The sequence below is a fragment of the Neopelma chrysocephalum genome, unplaced genomic scaffold, assembly GCF_003984885.1.
Source record: "Neopelma chrysocephalum unplaced genomic scaffold, ASM398488v2 Primary Assembly neopelma1_25, whole genome shotgun sequence".
Classification (NCBI taxonomy): Eukaryota; Metazoa; Chordata; class Aves; order Passeriformes; family Pipridae; genus Neopelma; species Neopelma chrysocephalum.
In genome coordinates, this window is record NW_020897694.1 from 24,984,048 (window position 1) to 25,000,432 (window position 16,385).

Here is a 16,385-nt window from a genome sequence, read left to right on the forward strand (position 1 = left end):
CCCATTTGTTTCCAGGACAGATTCAAACTGCCCTTCCACACAAAGCCTCCAGACTTCATTCCAGTGAGGAATAAACAGCGTAAGGCATGTAGCACCCTTTTTTCTGGCTGCCCCAATACATCTTTTTAAAGAAATATAATACATATTAGATAACAAATTTTAAAAGGAAATAAATTAAATGGAGTCAAAACCACAAGATTGTATGAACAGCATGGCTGAGGACACACAGAGGAAAAAGGTATTTTATGTATGTTTTAGCAGAAAACTGTCTACTCAATTACAGATAAAAATGTCGTCTCTACAGCCTTTAAATAAAAATCCATAGCTGTCTTTCCCAAAGGATATTATAACCAGAAGGCACAATTAAAGAAAACAATGATCCACCTAGAAGATAGGTGTCAGAGACACATATAATTTCTACAGCATGAGAGAGACCCCTTGACATGACTACTAAGAAAAAATACTTGTGCTCCTGAATGCAGCGGGCAAGAGTAAATTTTCATAGTGAGAGTAGTAATGCAGAAACCCCTGCAGCATTTCCATTAATGACTGAATGGTGGCTGAAGAAAATGACTCAAAGGTGCTGTATCTACTTACTTTAACATTTAGCAATCCTTCATCTTAGCAAATGCATTAAGTTGTACACTGCAGTATTTCTTACCACTTAGCTCTCAACATACCTTCCTCCCTTCATCATGTTCAGAATGAACACCTAGTATACTCTGAACATCAGCATTGGGGTATTCACTTCTAAGGACATCTTTCACATCATCTACTGTTAGAACACTTCCATCTCTCACTTCATGGTACATCTGTAAAAATTATAACAGAAAGAAAAAAAAATGTGGTGAATTGTCAAACATAACTTGATAAAATTAATAAAAGTATTTAAACAATAAAGTTCAATTTTTTATAATGCTCTAGCAAATTTTGTATCATTATAATTTTATAGTGCTGTGTTGCAGTTTTTATATTGCTTTAGTAATTACCACCATTGCTCATATGCACAATTTTACATCAGGGCACTGTTCTGATTAATGTATTATTATACCTTTAGTCTAAATCTGAAGTGGCAAAGGAAATACACTTACGTGAGCTGAATGTGAAAGGTTATTTCTCTCCACAAATTAGAGAAGCAATCTAAGTTCTTTCAATAAACTACCTAATCATGGGTAGTTATCTGAATCTATATGGGATTAATCCAAGCCTAAATTAGTCACTGATACTTTTTCCTACAGTAATAATTTTTCCTTAGAAATGTTATTTCATTTCATAGAATAATATTTTATTACTTTCATTAAACATACAATAGAAATTTGAAGTGAAAAATATTCAATCCACTTCTTTTCAAATGAGGAACAATACATTTTCCTCTATAGATCTGACTATCTCAAACTTGTATTTTATTGATTATATTTTTGCGATCTTTTAATTATATTTATCATTCCCTCCTTTTTATATTATGAAACAAAGTAAAGAGAGGAATACAACATTTTAAAAAGCACATTGTAAATTATATTTTGTGATTCTGGTCATGGATAATTGTCACTCGTGCATGTCAGCTCCCTAACATCTGTGGATTTCTCTTCCAAGGTATTCCTAGTTACTTCAATTTCTTTTATCTTAAGCTCTCTAAGTTTATCCATGACATCAGTTTCAAGGCACTAAACAGAAAAATAGAAAAGAAATTTAAATAAAAATGTTATGCACTAATACCATATTCTCTGATGTAATTTTTACCTGCGGAGCCTTTACATGGACTGCTCACTTTATTTTCCTCCATTCATCTCTCACCTCTGAAACTCCTGTCTTTACAAGAACCTGCATTCTCTCACAAAGAAAGCCTGTGTCAAGCATTAAGCTGCAAGCCTGGAGCGTTTCTATGTTTTGTACATCATGAACAGCTCAAGCGTTATCAAAAAAAAAGAAATTATTTCACTCTGTTTCACCTTCTACACTGGCGAAAAACAAAGGGTTTTTCAAAGCTGACAGGACTACCAAAGTGACATTTAAATCCCTGTACTCCAGAAGATACAGAACACAAAGACAGGGCCATCGCATTAACACAAATAATAGAGAATAATTTTTCATAAGAAAATACTAAAAGCTGCAAGGCATGTATCTATTTTTTTATATTATAGAAGACAGCCTGTTGATTGGTAAAATGGAAAGAGCAAGTTGGTTCCTGGGGAAGGAAAGTATTTCTGCAAATAATAGAATATTAATGCTACACATGTTTCTAACATTTCTGTATAAAGTAAATGCATACATCTCATGTTATCACAAGGTAGCAAGATCCTAATTATATTAAAAATTAATAAATTTTAATAAAAAAGAAGAAAAAAGGTGATTTCTTGTGAAAGAACTAACCTTAATTATTGAGGTAAAGGCCTGAAAGGTGTCATATTCCTCTGCAATGTAACTAAAACTTCTCCAAAGAGCTATTCCAGCATCTTCATTTCCATCAATTTCTTCTTTTGTATTTAAAATGAAAACAATTCCAATTCTATAAACAAACAAAAAGAGATCATACATCTTAAAACAATATCCACTTCACACACCTTCTAATACCAACACAGAAGAATAAGATGTTTGCATTTAAGTAATCTGCCCAACACTTAGTGATGAAAAACCTGTACCTAGAGATGGCTGAATACCTGCCTGCCCAAGGGAAGTGGTGAATGAATTCCTTGTTTTGCTTTGTTCATGTGCATGGGTTTTGCTTTACCTATTAGTCTTTATCTCAACCCACATGTTCTCTCACTTTTACTCTACCCCATTTCACCAAGGAGCAGTGACCCAGCGGCTCTGAGGGGTTTTAACTGCAGGCTGGGGTAAAACCACAACATCCAGAAAGCCTAAAAGTCCAAGACACTGATGTGAAGATCTTGTTTCTCAGGGGAACAAAGACTTTGAGCAATGAGACAATCTGGTCAAACAGACTGCAAATAGTGGCATAATGACTACAGCACAAAGTCTTTCCCAAACTAAACACTCAGGAGAGAGAAAACTGAAGATATTTGAAGTTAATATTCCCTGCCAAGAATAAGGATCCTTCTGGTCTCTACTACACTATTGGAAAGGAATTCTGATCATTACAGTCCATTTCACATCATACATGATATAGGAAAAGGACAAGAAACATCCTTCTGCTGAGTCCCAAGTGACAGAGCACATCTACATCCATGGCTAGAACATACGGATTCTGAAGAGAAGAAATATATGCCTATTTGTGAACATAATTGTTTGCATTAAAAGATGAAGACTAGGAAGATGGATTCTGCCAGTCACCCAAAATTTTGTGAGTCCAAAGCCATCAGAACCCTTCTAAACATTTCCAAGCCTTCCACTCTCTGGTATCAATGAATTTTCTTAGAAGTGCAACACCAGCATTTTAACATGCAACCTGCTTGTGTAATGGGAGAGAGCAATGAGGAAGAAGATGGTAAAAACCAGATACTTTTATGAATCAGAAATAGAGATTTTTTGCAATTAACTTTGCTGCACTCTGGGGCAGCATGTATTTTTCCAGAACACATCCTTGAACCACCCTGAGCATCTGCAGCTAATGCTATACATACTAGATCTGCAGCAAAATCCTCTGCCTTTAGCTGTCACTCGTCCCAAAACAAACCTAACCGGCCACCAAAAGGCTGCTCCATGAGAAATCTCTATGGAAGCAGCGATTCAATTTTTTCCTCCTCTACATTTACTTTATAGCCAACCTACAGGTAGAGATGTCTCTGGCTGCCAACCTTCAACAAAAACCATCTAATAATGTGCTAAATGGCTTACACAACCACAGCCATCTATGAACTACAGCTGTATAAGCTGCTGCCTATTCCTGACCACACATATGACAGCAGTGGATAATGTCCCATATGCAGCAGTTGGCTGAAAGATCGAAATTTATGCCAACTATAGAAAAGAGGCAAATTGCAAGGCAAAACAAGAGAATTACAGTCTTTCTAAAGGACTATCAGAGACCAAATCTGGCTCCTGCTATAAAAACACCGTGTAGCTTGCAAGTGTTTCCACGAAGCATACAGCTCTGTCATAGCTGCTACAAGAACATGAGACACCTACTGGTCTCGTGATACATTGGAGCTACTGCAACAACACAACCATCTGCAAGGCTGAGTCCATGCTTCAGTGGACCTTCATATTTACGATCAGTAAGTTGATTTAGGAAGTCAGCTTTTCATTTGGATAGCCACTTCACATTAGATATTTTAAGACCATTAAAATGAAATCTGTCTTATCAGTATAAAATCATTTAGACAGGTGTTCAGGACAATCAGGTGTGTATCAGATCACAGGACAGAGGGATTAAGAAATACAGCAAGTTTTCTAAAAAGATACAAATAATAATCAATGCATAAAGATGCAGCATGTTCTACAACCAATTGCTTCTCCCATTTTTGGAGAGAATTGCTATTGGAAATAACTTCTCCCAAAGACTTATGTCACCTGGATGCCATAAGAACAGTCAGCAAAACTAAGTATCATATGATGAGACAGACCCCATGACTTGTCTGCATCTTGAATACTGTGTACATGGCTGTTGCTCTCATCTCAGAGAAGATATATTAACACTAAGAAAGTTTGGAGAGAGACAATTCAGAAAATAAAACAAACTTTGGAACAGCTTTCAGGAAAAGAATAACTTGTAACCTAGGGAATTAAATGAGTGCAGTTGAACATAGCAGAGGTTTATAAAATCATGACACCTATAAAATCAAGAGAGAGAGGGAGAGACTGCTTAGGTTCCTATTTATAAGAGTACAGAGTCAGTAAATGAAGCTACTGAAACTCTGGCTCAAAACAAATAAAGCAGTTTTTCATACGTCACATAGTTCAACTGTGAAAACACCTGGAAAAGGATACTGGAGGTGCTAAAACTTTACAGGAATTTGAGGGAAAACCAGAAGAGTTTGTGGAACAGAAACCCACTGAGGATAGCTAAGCATCCAGAAACTACATCTGGGTCTAGAATTCTTTGATCTCTAAATGCATGAATATCAGGAAAATACTCAGGCAAAGAACCTGGTTCCACTATTCTTTTTAACATACCAAGACAATTCCTTGTGGCTTCTTGTAGACAGACTGACCAAAATGGATCTTTACCCTGACCCAGTTTAGCTACTCTTACGTTATTATGTATCACAAAAGGTAAATCATGTTCTAGGCTATATTCTCCTCAAGGACTGAAGGAGTATTGTCTCCCAGGTAGTGACAAAATGCACATATAACTAATATCTGTCTTGCATTATGTTTTTGTAATTGAAAAATAAAACATTAAGAAAAACAAAACAATTATCAGAGAGAGTAAAATTTTAAAGAAAAAGGAAAACCGTGTAATTTATTGAGGAAAAAGAAACATTTCACAGGAAGATTTTAAATATTTAACATGGAATTCATCTTGCTGAACCTTGGATACCCTTAATTTGTAAGCTGTGAAAATAAACAGTTTCATTTTTCATAAAAATGAAACAATTCATTTTTTCTTAAAAGTAGGCATCTCAGATTAACCAGACTGTTCCCCAAAAGTGTCTTTATCTCAAATGCTAACTAGTTCAGACCCAGACAGCTAATTTTTAGAAATTCAAAACTGGATGAGGACAATCTTGCTTTAGTCTTAAAAGTTTTTATATAAAACCAAAGTTAAGTAAAGCAACCTCAATCGAAATAACTGAATTAAAAAAATTCCCTCAAAATGTTTTACTTGCAGCATATTTTCATTACGTTGCAACTTCACAAGGGCATGCAGTGGGACTATTTGACAAAACAAATTTTTATCAGACTTTTGCAGTTCATTTTACACACAGTCAAGTACGTTATCCCTTGCAATCTATTTGCTTAAGAAGACTTAATACCTGAGTAAGCTTGACACAAGTGGGTAACCAGTGTGTCTTATTAGAATGTGGTTGCATTGGACTTCATTTGAATTCACATCTTTGTCTAGCAAAACAGAAGATGAAGAAGAAAAAATGGAAAGCAACCTTATTTAAAGACTCTTCCTCAAGATTTTCAGTTTTCCTTACCTAAGTGGTACATTATAATGGTAGAATAACTCTGCCACTTTCATATAATCACCTGTATCTTCTTGGACAGGATCAACAAAAAGCACCTAAGAAGAGAAAACATACCATGCAGCCAACATTCATTCTTCATGTCTGCTTTTATTTTTTTTCAGGTATAAAATCTAAGATTAGAATATTAATTTCCAAAGGAGCTGTATGCCCCAACTATTTTCAATTTTTTAGAGCATTCATTATAAGAAAACATTAAGAGCATAAATGAAAATAACTTTAGAATTAATGAATTTGAATCAAATGCTGAAAACAGGATTTAACCATTTATTGAACTTCAAACCAAGTGATACCGCTTTTCTCATTTGAAAGACTGTGCCATTACTTTGTTTATATTAATGAACTTTATATTTATTTTAAAAAGGATATGATGACTATTTTACGTTAGTTCTTTTAACTGACTCTCTTCTGTTGTGAAAACCAAACAAAAATAAATAAACAGAATGTATTGGCTTAAAACTTTAATTAAAAGATAGAGTTTTGGGAAAAAATTCTTCCTTTCTGTCTCTCATGTTTTTGTAGTCACTCTTTCACTTAGTGCAGCTTGGAATATAAAATTAGATCTTTCAGGCATGCAAAGAATCTAAAAGTGGGATGTATCTGCATAGATAGATTATCCTTATGTAGATTTAATTATGACATCTGTACCTTATTTATTCAGCTTTGCACTGCAAACTCCCCTTAGAATTTATCATATTTGCTAGAGCAGATGAAATGCAGCAGTATAACTTGCAAAATTTTGATTGCTCTCCCCCTCAGATTATAGTTAAATGATATGTTGTAGACTTCTATAATACAGCTGTTATATTTAACAAATTTAACTTTGAATAAATAATGCAATCTACTTCATATTACACTCATCTTATGCTTCATTAGAAACATACATCTTTTATTACACATTGCTTGTAATTTCATTGTCTTTTTATATACTGAACTTAGTGCCACTTTAAACAACTGCATCAATGGATAAGCAAAGCGCTACAGATGTCATCAACCTGGGCTTCTTTAAGGCCTTTGACGTGGTTCCCCACAACATCCTTCTCTTTAAATTTGAGAGAGATAGAGCTGATGGATGGCCTAATCAGAGGGTAAGAAATTGGCGGGATGGTTGCATCCAGCTCAATATCTGGTCTGTATTGTGACCAGTGTTACTCAATATCTTCATTAGTGACACAGACCAAGGGACTAAGTGCAGCCTCAGCAAATCTGCAGATGACACCAAGCTGAGTGGTGCAGTTGACACACCTGAAGGACGGGCTGCCATCCAGAGGGACCTGAACAAGCTCAAGAAGTGTGCCCATGGGAATCTCGAGAGGTTCAGCAAGGCCAAGTGCTGCACCTGGGTTGGGGCAACTCCCAGTTTATCAATGCAGGCTGAGGGATGAAGGTATTGACAACAGCCCTGCAGAGAAGGACTTGCAGGTGCTGGTGGATGAGCTGGCAGTGTGTGCTTGCAGCCCAGAAAGCAAATTTTATCCTGGGCTGCATCAAAAGAAACATGGCCAGCAGGTCAAAGGAGGGGATTCTGCCCCTCTGCTCCACTCTGGTGAGACCTCACCTGGAGTATCCAGCTCTGGGGCCCTCAGTATGGGAAAGACATTGACCTGTTGGAGCAGGTCCAAAGGAGGGCCACAAAAACAGTGCTGTAGAACCTCTCCTATGAATACAGGGAGACTTATAAGAAAAATGGAGAGAGGCTTTTTACCAGTAGTAGTGACACTGTAGCGACACTGTAGCGACAGCACAAGAGGTAACAGTTTTGAACTAAAAGAGGGCAGATTTATATTGAATATGAAGAAATGAGGGTGGTGAGGTACCAAAGGTGTCACAGGGGAACTGGTCGCCCAGAGAAGCTGTGGAGGGACCACCATTTAAACTGGTAAAGGACAGATTGGATGAGGTTCTGAGCAACCTTGTTGAATCTTGTTGAAGATGTCACTGCAGGAGCGTTGGAGTAGATAACCTTTAATGGTCCTTTCCAACCTAAACCATTTTATGATTCTATAGTTCATACAATTACCTTTTATAATTTAAATTTTAATTTAAATCAGCAATAGCTGCTTCCTTAACTCACTAAGGGATACAGAATGCTATATGCAGAGGAAAAATTAGGCTACACGACACTCATAATTGGTATCCTTTAAAACATAAATCTTTTTGTACCTCAGCTCACCATCTCTAAAACAAGGGCAGTTCCCTCAGCAGTGTACTATGAAAAAATTCTTCGATATTAGTGAATTATCTATGTGTAACATGGAAAGGAACACAAAAACTCCTGACAAAACCGTGCCCAAGTCCACTTCTGGAAATCAAACAATAACCACATATGACTCACTAGACAAAGCACTCTTCACTATTATTAGCAGATCCACATAGAAAACAAATCTTAACAATAAATCCAGCATGTGTATTTTTTAAATAAACTGTCTGTCCACATATTAATAGATACACTATGCAAAAATATTAAGTTCTCCAAACTTACCAAATTATGTAAATTGCGTCTTATCTGCTGCAGAACTCCAGGAAGTGTGGGTCTTAGCAGTTCCTGATAGCTTTCAGGCCATGTGCTATAGCTGTGATCTTGTTCTATATTATTAATCCACTGAAACAAAAAAGGCAGTCACTTAAAAAACACACACTGAACACTGAGTAAAATACACGGGCATAAATAATAATATTTTAAAACACATGGAAAGACTGCAAAGAATAAAACATCTTCCCTTTTTTTTTTAAATAGTAACAGAAAGCAGCTTCTAAAATTAATCTCCTTTTTTTTCTCCAATCAAACTGTTTTCATTTGCAGTACACATGAAACTATTAATGGATGGAAAAGGAAAAAGGACAATTTGTACTGTGCATAAGGATGTGAATAAAATCATTTTTTTCAAGTGTGGAAACTACTTTCACAATACAAACATCATAATAACATATCACATAGATGTGTGTAACACAGCATAACCATCTTGTAATCCAAATACAGTATTTATCTATAACATGCAGTAACAGCACTTTGGATATACCAAAATAACCAATCCATATGTGGCCAATTTGTTCTTCTAGTCCTTTCTGTGCAAGCCTTGGCAAGCAGAAGAGTAAAATATGGCTCTTACAGGTAAAAATAATTTTATTTTAGTGCCTTTTTCACTGGTATATAACCTTTATAATGAAACCTGCATATATTTTGAAAAAGAGTAAAAAGCTCAGTCATTGGTCAGTTAGAAACAAAATATTTATGTGGTCCACAATTCACTTATCATACTTGTAAACTACACTTAGAAGTCTTGCATAATAGGATGATACCACATAGTATTATGTGGCTAGCTTAATTGCTGTAAAGTCAAATTCTATTGCTGTAAGTGTGCGACTACTCTCAGATACATTTTTCTTAAAATTTTAATAAGGTATAAGCTAGAGGAAATTACTCCTAAAATATATTGAAGGAATATCATCCTCAAAAATATAGTCTTAGGACTAGTATTTCAATTACACTACCAAAAAAGATAAACTATCTCATACATGGAATTATCAAATATGTAATATTTAAATAAATAATTTTAAAATTACTTACTACTATCGAAGAGTGACGAATATCTAGTGCATAACTATTATCTGTAGGATGTATATGCAACCTCATAAATTTACTCAGGATCTCCTCTTTGATTCCAAGTTCATGAAGGCCATGCATCACTTTTCCTTCCAGTTTAAGAGTCTCTAAGATACTTTTTCAGGAAGATAAAATACATGTCTACACAGAACTTTTGTCATAACATAAAAACTATTTTTCATACCAAAAATAATCCTCATATTAACAGTCTTAGAAATATTTTTCTTTCTGTATTCTCCCACAGACTATTTAAAAAATGTATCAGTTAACAACACCCTAATTGTACATCTCTAACTTACTTCAAAACAGAATTACAAGAGATAATACAACTCTTTTGTTGATTCACATTTATTGTATATGAAGCAATTTTATCCATCTTTAGTAAGACATGGCAGGACAGCAGAGTGCAAGGTTTCTTGCTGGACTGTCCTGGCTGAGACAGAAACCCAAGCTGGGGTATCCTAAGAGGAAGCTTTGCAAGTAGGCAGAGAAGCAGGCAGCACATGATGGAGACACAGATGAGCTCTAAGTCTGCGTCATTGCAGAACCCCGAAAACAGCATGGAGGAAACACAGCCACACCTCTAAAGTTTCCCAGAAAACCCAGTGGAACTCTAGAACACCTGTTACCATCTGATAGTTCAAATCTGAGAAGGAAACAAACCCTGAAGTACTCCACTGTAGAACACAGCTTGCAAGATTTTACAACTGCCTTCATTTCTATCCTGCTTCATTTTGAGTTTTCTCTATTCTTAAAGGTTTCTTCTAAAATATGTTGAAATTAAACCTAGCACTATCATTAAAAAACACATCATTATCACAAAAGATGCAAGTCACTCCATCTTAAAACTCTGGCTGACAAAAAAACATAGGTAAAATTGCAAGCATAAATACTAAGCCCAAGAAAGTTTAAGAATCTTTATGGAAAAGAAAATAAGACATTTTGAGTTAAAAATTGAAAATAAATAATTATAGACTGTGACTAATCAGTAGATTTACTAGTTTTGCAGGCCACCAAAGACAATCTTGAAATAGTTCTGTTCGTTGTCCTTGACAACAGAGAAGAATGCAACAGAAGATGCTTGTGGCTTGAGTGCTTGAATAAAAGAGGCAAGTCACACCCAAAATAATTATACTATAATTGCACAAACTAGAAAAAGATTTCTTATACCAAAAAGCATACTACCTTTGCATTAACAGAAGTTATTATAAAAGGTGGCCAGATAGAGAGTCACAAGCATATCTAAAGTAACCCAAGGTGTTGGATATCTAAATTTAATGCCTGCAATTTTTTGTTTTTAATTTTTAAGAAACGGGGATATGAAAACATTTAATTTACTGTCAAAAGCACTTTCCCCACCTTTTTACAGCTACTGATTGGATTCCTTCCATTTCCAAATTAATTTTACATGGAAAGTTGTAAAATTTTAAGTGAATTAGAAAAAACATTCCAAGAGAAAATGCTGTTTTCAACTACTTATACAATGTTCATATTCAAGGCAAAACCACTGTAAACCAGTGTTCTCTCTACTGGAGGACATCCTGGCCCCCAAAACGCAACAGATGAGATTATCACCATGAGCACAACTTCTCCAATATTATTAGTAATTCTGTAATCTTCAAACAAGATGTACCATCTTACCTAAAAGGATCATGAAAATCCAAGTCAATAGGAAGGCCATTTAGAAATAAATGTGCTTCTCCAGGTTGAATTCCAAGTGTTTCATGAAAATGCTAAAAAGTAAAAAGTACTGCTTACTTATTTAGGTATATGTCAACCACAAACACACATATATAAATACATACACACACATATATCTATGTATCTATATCAAATATCTATAAAAACACTAAAGAAATTCTGCAAAATATACACATCAATTCTCTTCCACGCAATTCCTTCTTGTATCTGAGTGTTGGAAAAAATATTCACAACATACTTTTATGAGTGCTATTTAGTACATTTTGTACAAATACAAATGAAAATAGTTGGTAGTTCCCCCCAAAACAACCTACAGTGTCCCTACCTGTACAAGGCAGAGAAAAAGATACATTCTCAGTGTTTGCCAACAGAAAGTAAAAATACACATACAGAAATAGGTCTTGTAAGTTTATGAAAAATTTCCTGTACTTAACAAATCCAACATGGACTAAGGTTTTATAACAGCATTGTGCTATGAAGTGCTCTGACCACAGAGCAATCCCTCTCAATGCCACCGGACTCAAGCAGTGAACAATAAATATAAAGATGATTATAGTCTCCAGCAGTCTTACCAGCATCCTTCAGGGCTCTTGCACAGATCTTGTGAGATCAGCTAGAACAACCCTCTCACTGAAGCACTAAAATCAGCATTTAGGACATGAGATCTCTTATCACTACTGAAAGCTTACTGTCATAAGCCCAGACACTCATGTATACATAGATACTGATAAAGACTGTAACTGCCTGATGCAGGCCATAAAAACACTAACTAAAATGAATGCAAGAATAATGAAAAAATTAACATTCACTGGGTATTGAAATGGGAGTTAAAAGTTTGTCAAATTCTTCAGTACTGCAGTAGAAAAAGATCTGAGCTGAATCACAGAATGTGTCAAGTTGGAAGGGACCACAGAGGAGGTCGTCTGGTCCAACATCCCTGCTCAAGCAGATTCATGGTAGAGCAGCACATGGCATAGGATTGCATCAAGATGGTTCTTGAATATCTCCAGTGAGGGAGACTCCACAACTTCTCTGGACAATATGTTCCACTGCATGGTCACCCACACAGTAAAGAAGTTCTTAATCATATTTAGGTGGAACTTCCTGTGCATCAGTTTCCTCTTGTCCTATTGCTTGGCACCATCCTCTTGACACCCTCCCTTCAGATACTTATAGACATTGATAAATCAGAGGTGAGACTCATGATACAATTTTGATGCTAGGCATTTGATTGTTCAGAAGTGCATCCAATTTGCCATAAAAACATTGATGGATGGAGTATTTAGGCAGTCCATACCAGAATTTAAGGTTGATAATAGTCATATAGTATTTTCTTGCTAAACTGTCAGCAAATTATTGCATTGGAAGTTGTGAGTTGTGTTTAATGAGATTTTATTTTTTTCTTTTCTCTGTAGCAGTTCTTTGTCTATTTCTTGGTTATGTATCAATTCATTACACCTAAATCATCAAATGTCTTTTAACTTACAATACCTTTATTTCCTCCCGTTGCATTTCCTATTCAACTTTCATTATCTTGAGAGGGAATCATCCAGTTACACACAGCATGGGATCATATCTCTCCTGCTGCTAGATGGATGTACTGCAGTTCAAGAACGCACATTCCAATTTATTGTGCTCAAGCAGCAGTGTTCAGGAAGTTTCTCTACTTTTATTCAACAGATTTTAGTTTTTAGCTGTCAAAAGGCCTGTAGCCTTCAGACTACATGAAGGATGCAGTAGGAAATTCAAACTCCGTGTGATAGGTGCATAAAATCCTCTTAATGTAGTTAATACAGTCGTGGAATCATATGAGTGATTCAGCTGACCAGCCACAAAGATATCAAATGTAATTTGTTTCAGGGAAAGATATCTTTGGACTGGAAAATACAGGTGAGGCAGAAGGGAATGGATGTCCCAGTGGGCACATATGCCAGACCTGTGTGGCTATCTCAGATAACCTGTAGCATCTCAAATGACACCAGAAATTCAGGCTTAGGCAACTCAGCTGCGCCCCATAAAAGAAACATTGAACAAGTTAAATTTTTTCATGTCCATTGACTACATCTTCATTGTCATAACAGCTTATATATATATATATATAGTTTTGCCTAAATCCATACTTCATTTCAATCCAAATCTTAAGGACTTTTCCGAATCCTTATGCTTACTAATTACCACTTTAATTCATGGTAGACCTTTACTTTTTTTTTTTTTTGCATTTTAGGGTGGAGGAGTAGTTTTTGATTAAGTAGTTAGTTTTGATTTTTGTGTTAACAGAGGTTCAATTTAAGAAAGTCATTGTAAAGACTTCATCAAGAAACAAGAAAAGTCCTGATACCAACACTCATACTCTGGAGGAACTACCATCATCAGAGCTTTTGCTTTATCCTGACTACAACCCTAACAATAAGGAGACAAAGGAAAATGTGTATCTCAGCTGTATAAAGAAAGCAATGAAGCGAAGTGCAGATATGGCTTTTCTCCCTTGAGCAAAAACTACAGGACTTCTCCCTAGTGCAAGAAACAAGAGGCCTGCATAATGTTGAGTCTACTATAAGACCTCTGTGAAAACCCAAGAATCAAACATCCACTCTGCACACTAGAAAGCTGAAGAGGTCAAGGCGTCGAAATGCTGAAATACATGAAATATCTTCTCCATATACCAGCCCCAAGTGCAATCACCAAGGGACAGAAAAAGGCCTCCACAATTGTTTGCTTAACCATTTACAAGGATTTAACACTCGATCCTGTAACTATCTGGGCAGGTAATACTCAAGACACTGGAAAGCCTTAAATTAGTTTTGCATAGTGGAGAGCTCTAACACATTTATGTGATAGTTTTACTACAATAAAGATGATAAGCTCTTTATGAGAAGGCTGCACCAGTGCAACAGGCACATTGTTCACTTTCCCTGTTTCGGAAGGTTGGAACAAACTGGAAAGGCATTCCCCTGGAGATACTAGCCTTGGTAAGGCAAGAGGAAAAGACCTGAATGGATACAAGGCAATATGATACATGAAAATGTTGCAGAAGTACAGGAGTGCCATAAGTAAGAAGTAATACAGTGGTTGGTCAATCTTAACACCATACAAAAATACATGTTCTGAAGATCAGGACAAGGGCAGTGCTATGGATGCCATTTCACGTGACCGGTCCTAAAAGCATGGTTATTTAGCTATAATACTCAACTTGAAAGAAAAAGCCCAACCTCCGAACACAGAATACAAGAGACATCATGAACTCAACAAACACAAAGTGGCATCTCAGGATAAATCTCAGATCAGTCAAAATCACAGGAAAAGGGGCTCCTCATGTGACACAAGGAACAAAAGATGCAGTGACTCAAGGACAAAAATAAAACCACCATCTACCATATATGATGTTTGACACACTTTGCAGAATAGTTGCATGTGTGATTCTGAGAGTGTGGATTCTGGAGTGTGGAAAGCTCAAACCTAGCATGTGCTGACCATAATATAAGCAGCAGGCCTAGATTCAGCAACAAAGCTCTAGAAAAATTAACTGATACCTATTTTGCTTTCACAGCACACAATTTGTGACTCAGCACAACACTCTGTGAAAATTGTTTGGCCATGCCTAGTTCTATAAAGCCAAAAAAGAGACGGGAAAAAGTGACACGAACAGCAGAAAGTAAACTATTTGAATTGGGTATTTAAATGTTACCTATCTAGTAACAGATTTTTAGACCAATTAACTCTTCTTCTCCGATAGCAACCATGTGAAAGTTGCTACACTAATAAAAATCTCCAAAAGCAGCAATATGATAGCAACTCAAATGTCTACTTGAAGAAATAAAACCAAACCTTCTGATTTTCTTCTATTTCATTTCTCATTTCCTTGTCTATGGTCACCCTTGTCAGTGATCTGTTAAAATAAAATATTTGTATCACTCAACCACCACATTTTCAAAAAACCATTAAATAATGTGAAATAGGTATTTTAATAAAACATCCAATGCATTTTAACAAATCATCTGTAATTGAAGAATGCTGTAATTAAGTCTTAAAAAGAGGAGTAATGCAGTGTCATAAATTTTGTATTTTCAAACTAAATATTGTTCTATGTTACTCTAGCAAATCCAGGTTTCAAATTCAGATTAGGTTTTGTTGAAGTAATATAATCAACATATTTTTTACCACTCTCAATCTTTTCTCTTGTAATTTTTTTTTTTTTTGCTGGAAAATAGCATGCATACAAAAAGTAATCTGCTTGGTCATCTAAATTATTACCTAAATATAACCCATATTTGTATATTTTAAGTTGCTACTCAACATTATGGCACAGACAGCCAAGGATTTGTCTGGACAAAGGCAAGGAAAACATGTAAAGAATGACCACTTAAAGTTAGGTGAGACTTAAAAAAGAGATTCACTGATTGAGACCCTTGAAAATGTTAAGCATTCACAGACAGTCAAAATTTTAATTTCCTTAGTCATTCTGTCTTTCAAAGATAATGCATTGATTTGTCTTTTTTACCTCTGAATGTTCTGGAAGACTATTTTATCTTCCTCTACCACAATGTATTGTATGTCAGGCTATCTTAAAATACTTCCAGAGGCAAATTAATCTCTCCATATTTTAAGAAAACCTAAACCTGACTGTCCTGATAAATGCAAAAAAAAATATGCTAGTTGCCTATACAAGCATTTTTTTCAAAACAAGGTTGCACATGTTTTAGCAAATTGTATGGGGCTTCAAGAAAAACTGGAATTGTCTTAAACCTGAAAGTTAACCAAGCAAACTGAGAATGCTCCTATATGAAGCCAACTTCAATACTTATGGATAATAAAGTAGTTATTTAATAATATAAATCCTCACCTCCTCCCCAGAGAAACTGATTCAGAATAGATCTTGCTAGTATACTCCACATTGCTCACAATATGTCAGAAGTAAGACATAAAATCAGTTTATTTTAAACAATTATTCAAGCTTTCCAGACAATCAGAGACACTACTTGTTAGGAGCA

The 16,385-nt window shown here is 35.6% G+C and overlaps 1 protein-coding gene across 4 annotated transcripts in view; it reads right to left on the reverse strand.

Moving 5' to 3' along the window:
- The window catches only part of UGGT2 (UDP-glucose glycoprotein glucosyltransferase 2), an 83,398-nt gene that overhangs the window by 40,372 nt on the left and 26,641 nt on the right, over positions 1-16,385 (reverse strand). For all 4 annotated transcript variants that reach the window (XM_027674648.1, XM_027674650.1, XM_027674649.1 and 1 more), the window contains 7 exons: positions 15,223-15,283; positions 11,338-11,429; positions 9,661-9,811; positions 8,575-8,694; positions 6,045-6,130; positions 2,371-2,506; positions 681-812 (listed from right to left, as the gene is read on the reverse strand). In XM_027674648.1, the coding sequence (XP_027530449.1) occupies positions 681-812; positions 2,371-2,506; positions 6,045-6,130; positions 8,575-8,694; positions 9,661-9,811; positions 11,338-11,429; positions 15,223-15,283 (778 nt within the window). The remainder of the gene's footprint in view (positions 1-680; positions 813-2,370; positions 2,507-6,044; positions 6,131-8,574; positions 8,695-9,660; positions 9,812-11,337; positions 11,430-15,222; positions 15,284-16,385) is intronic.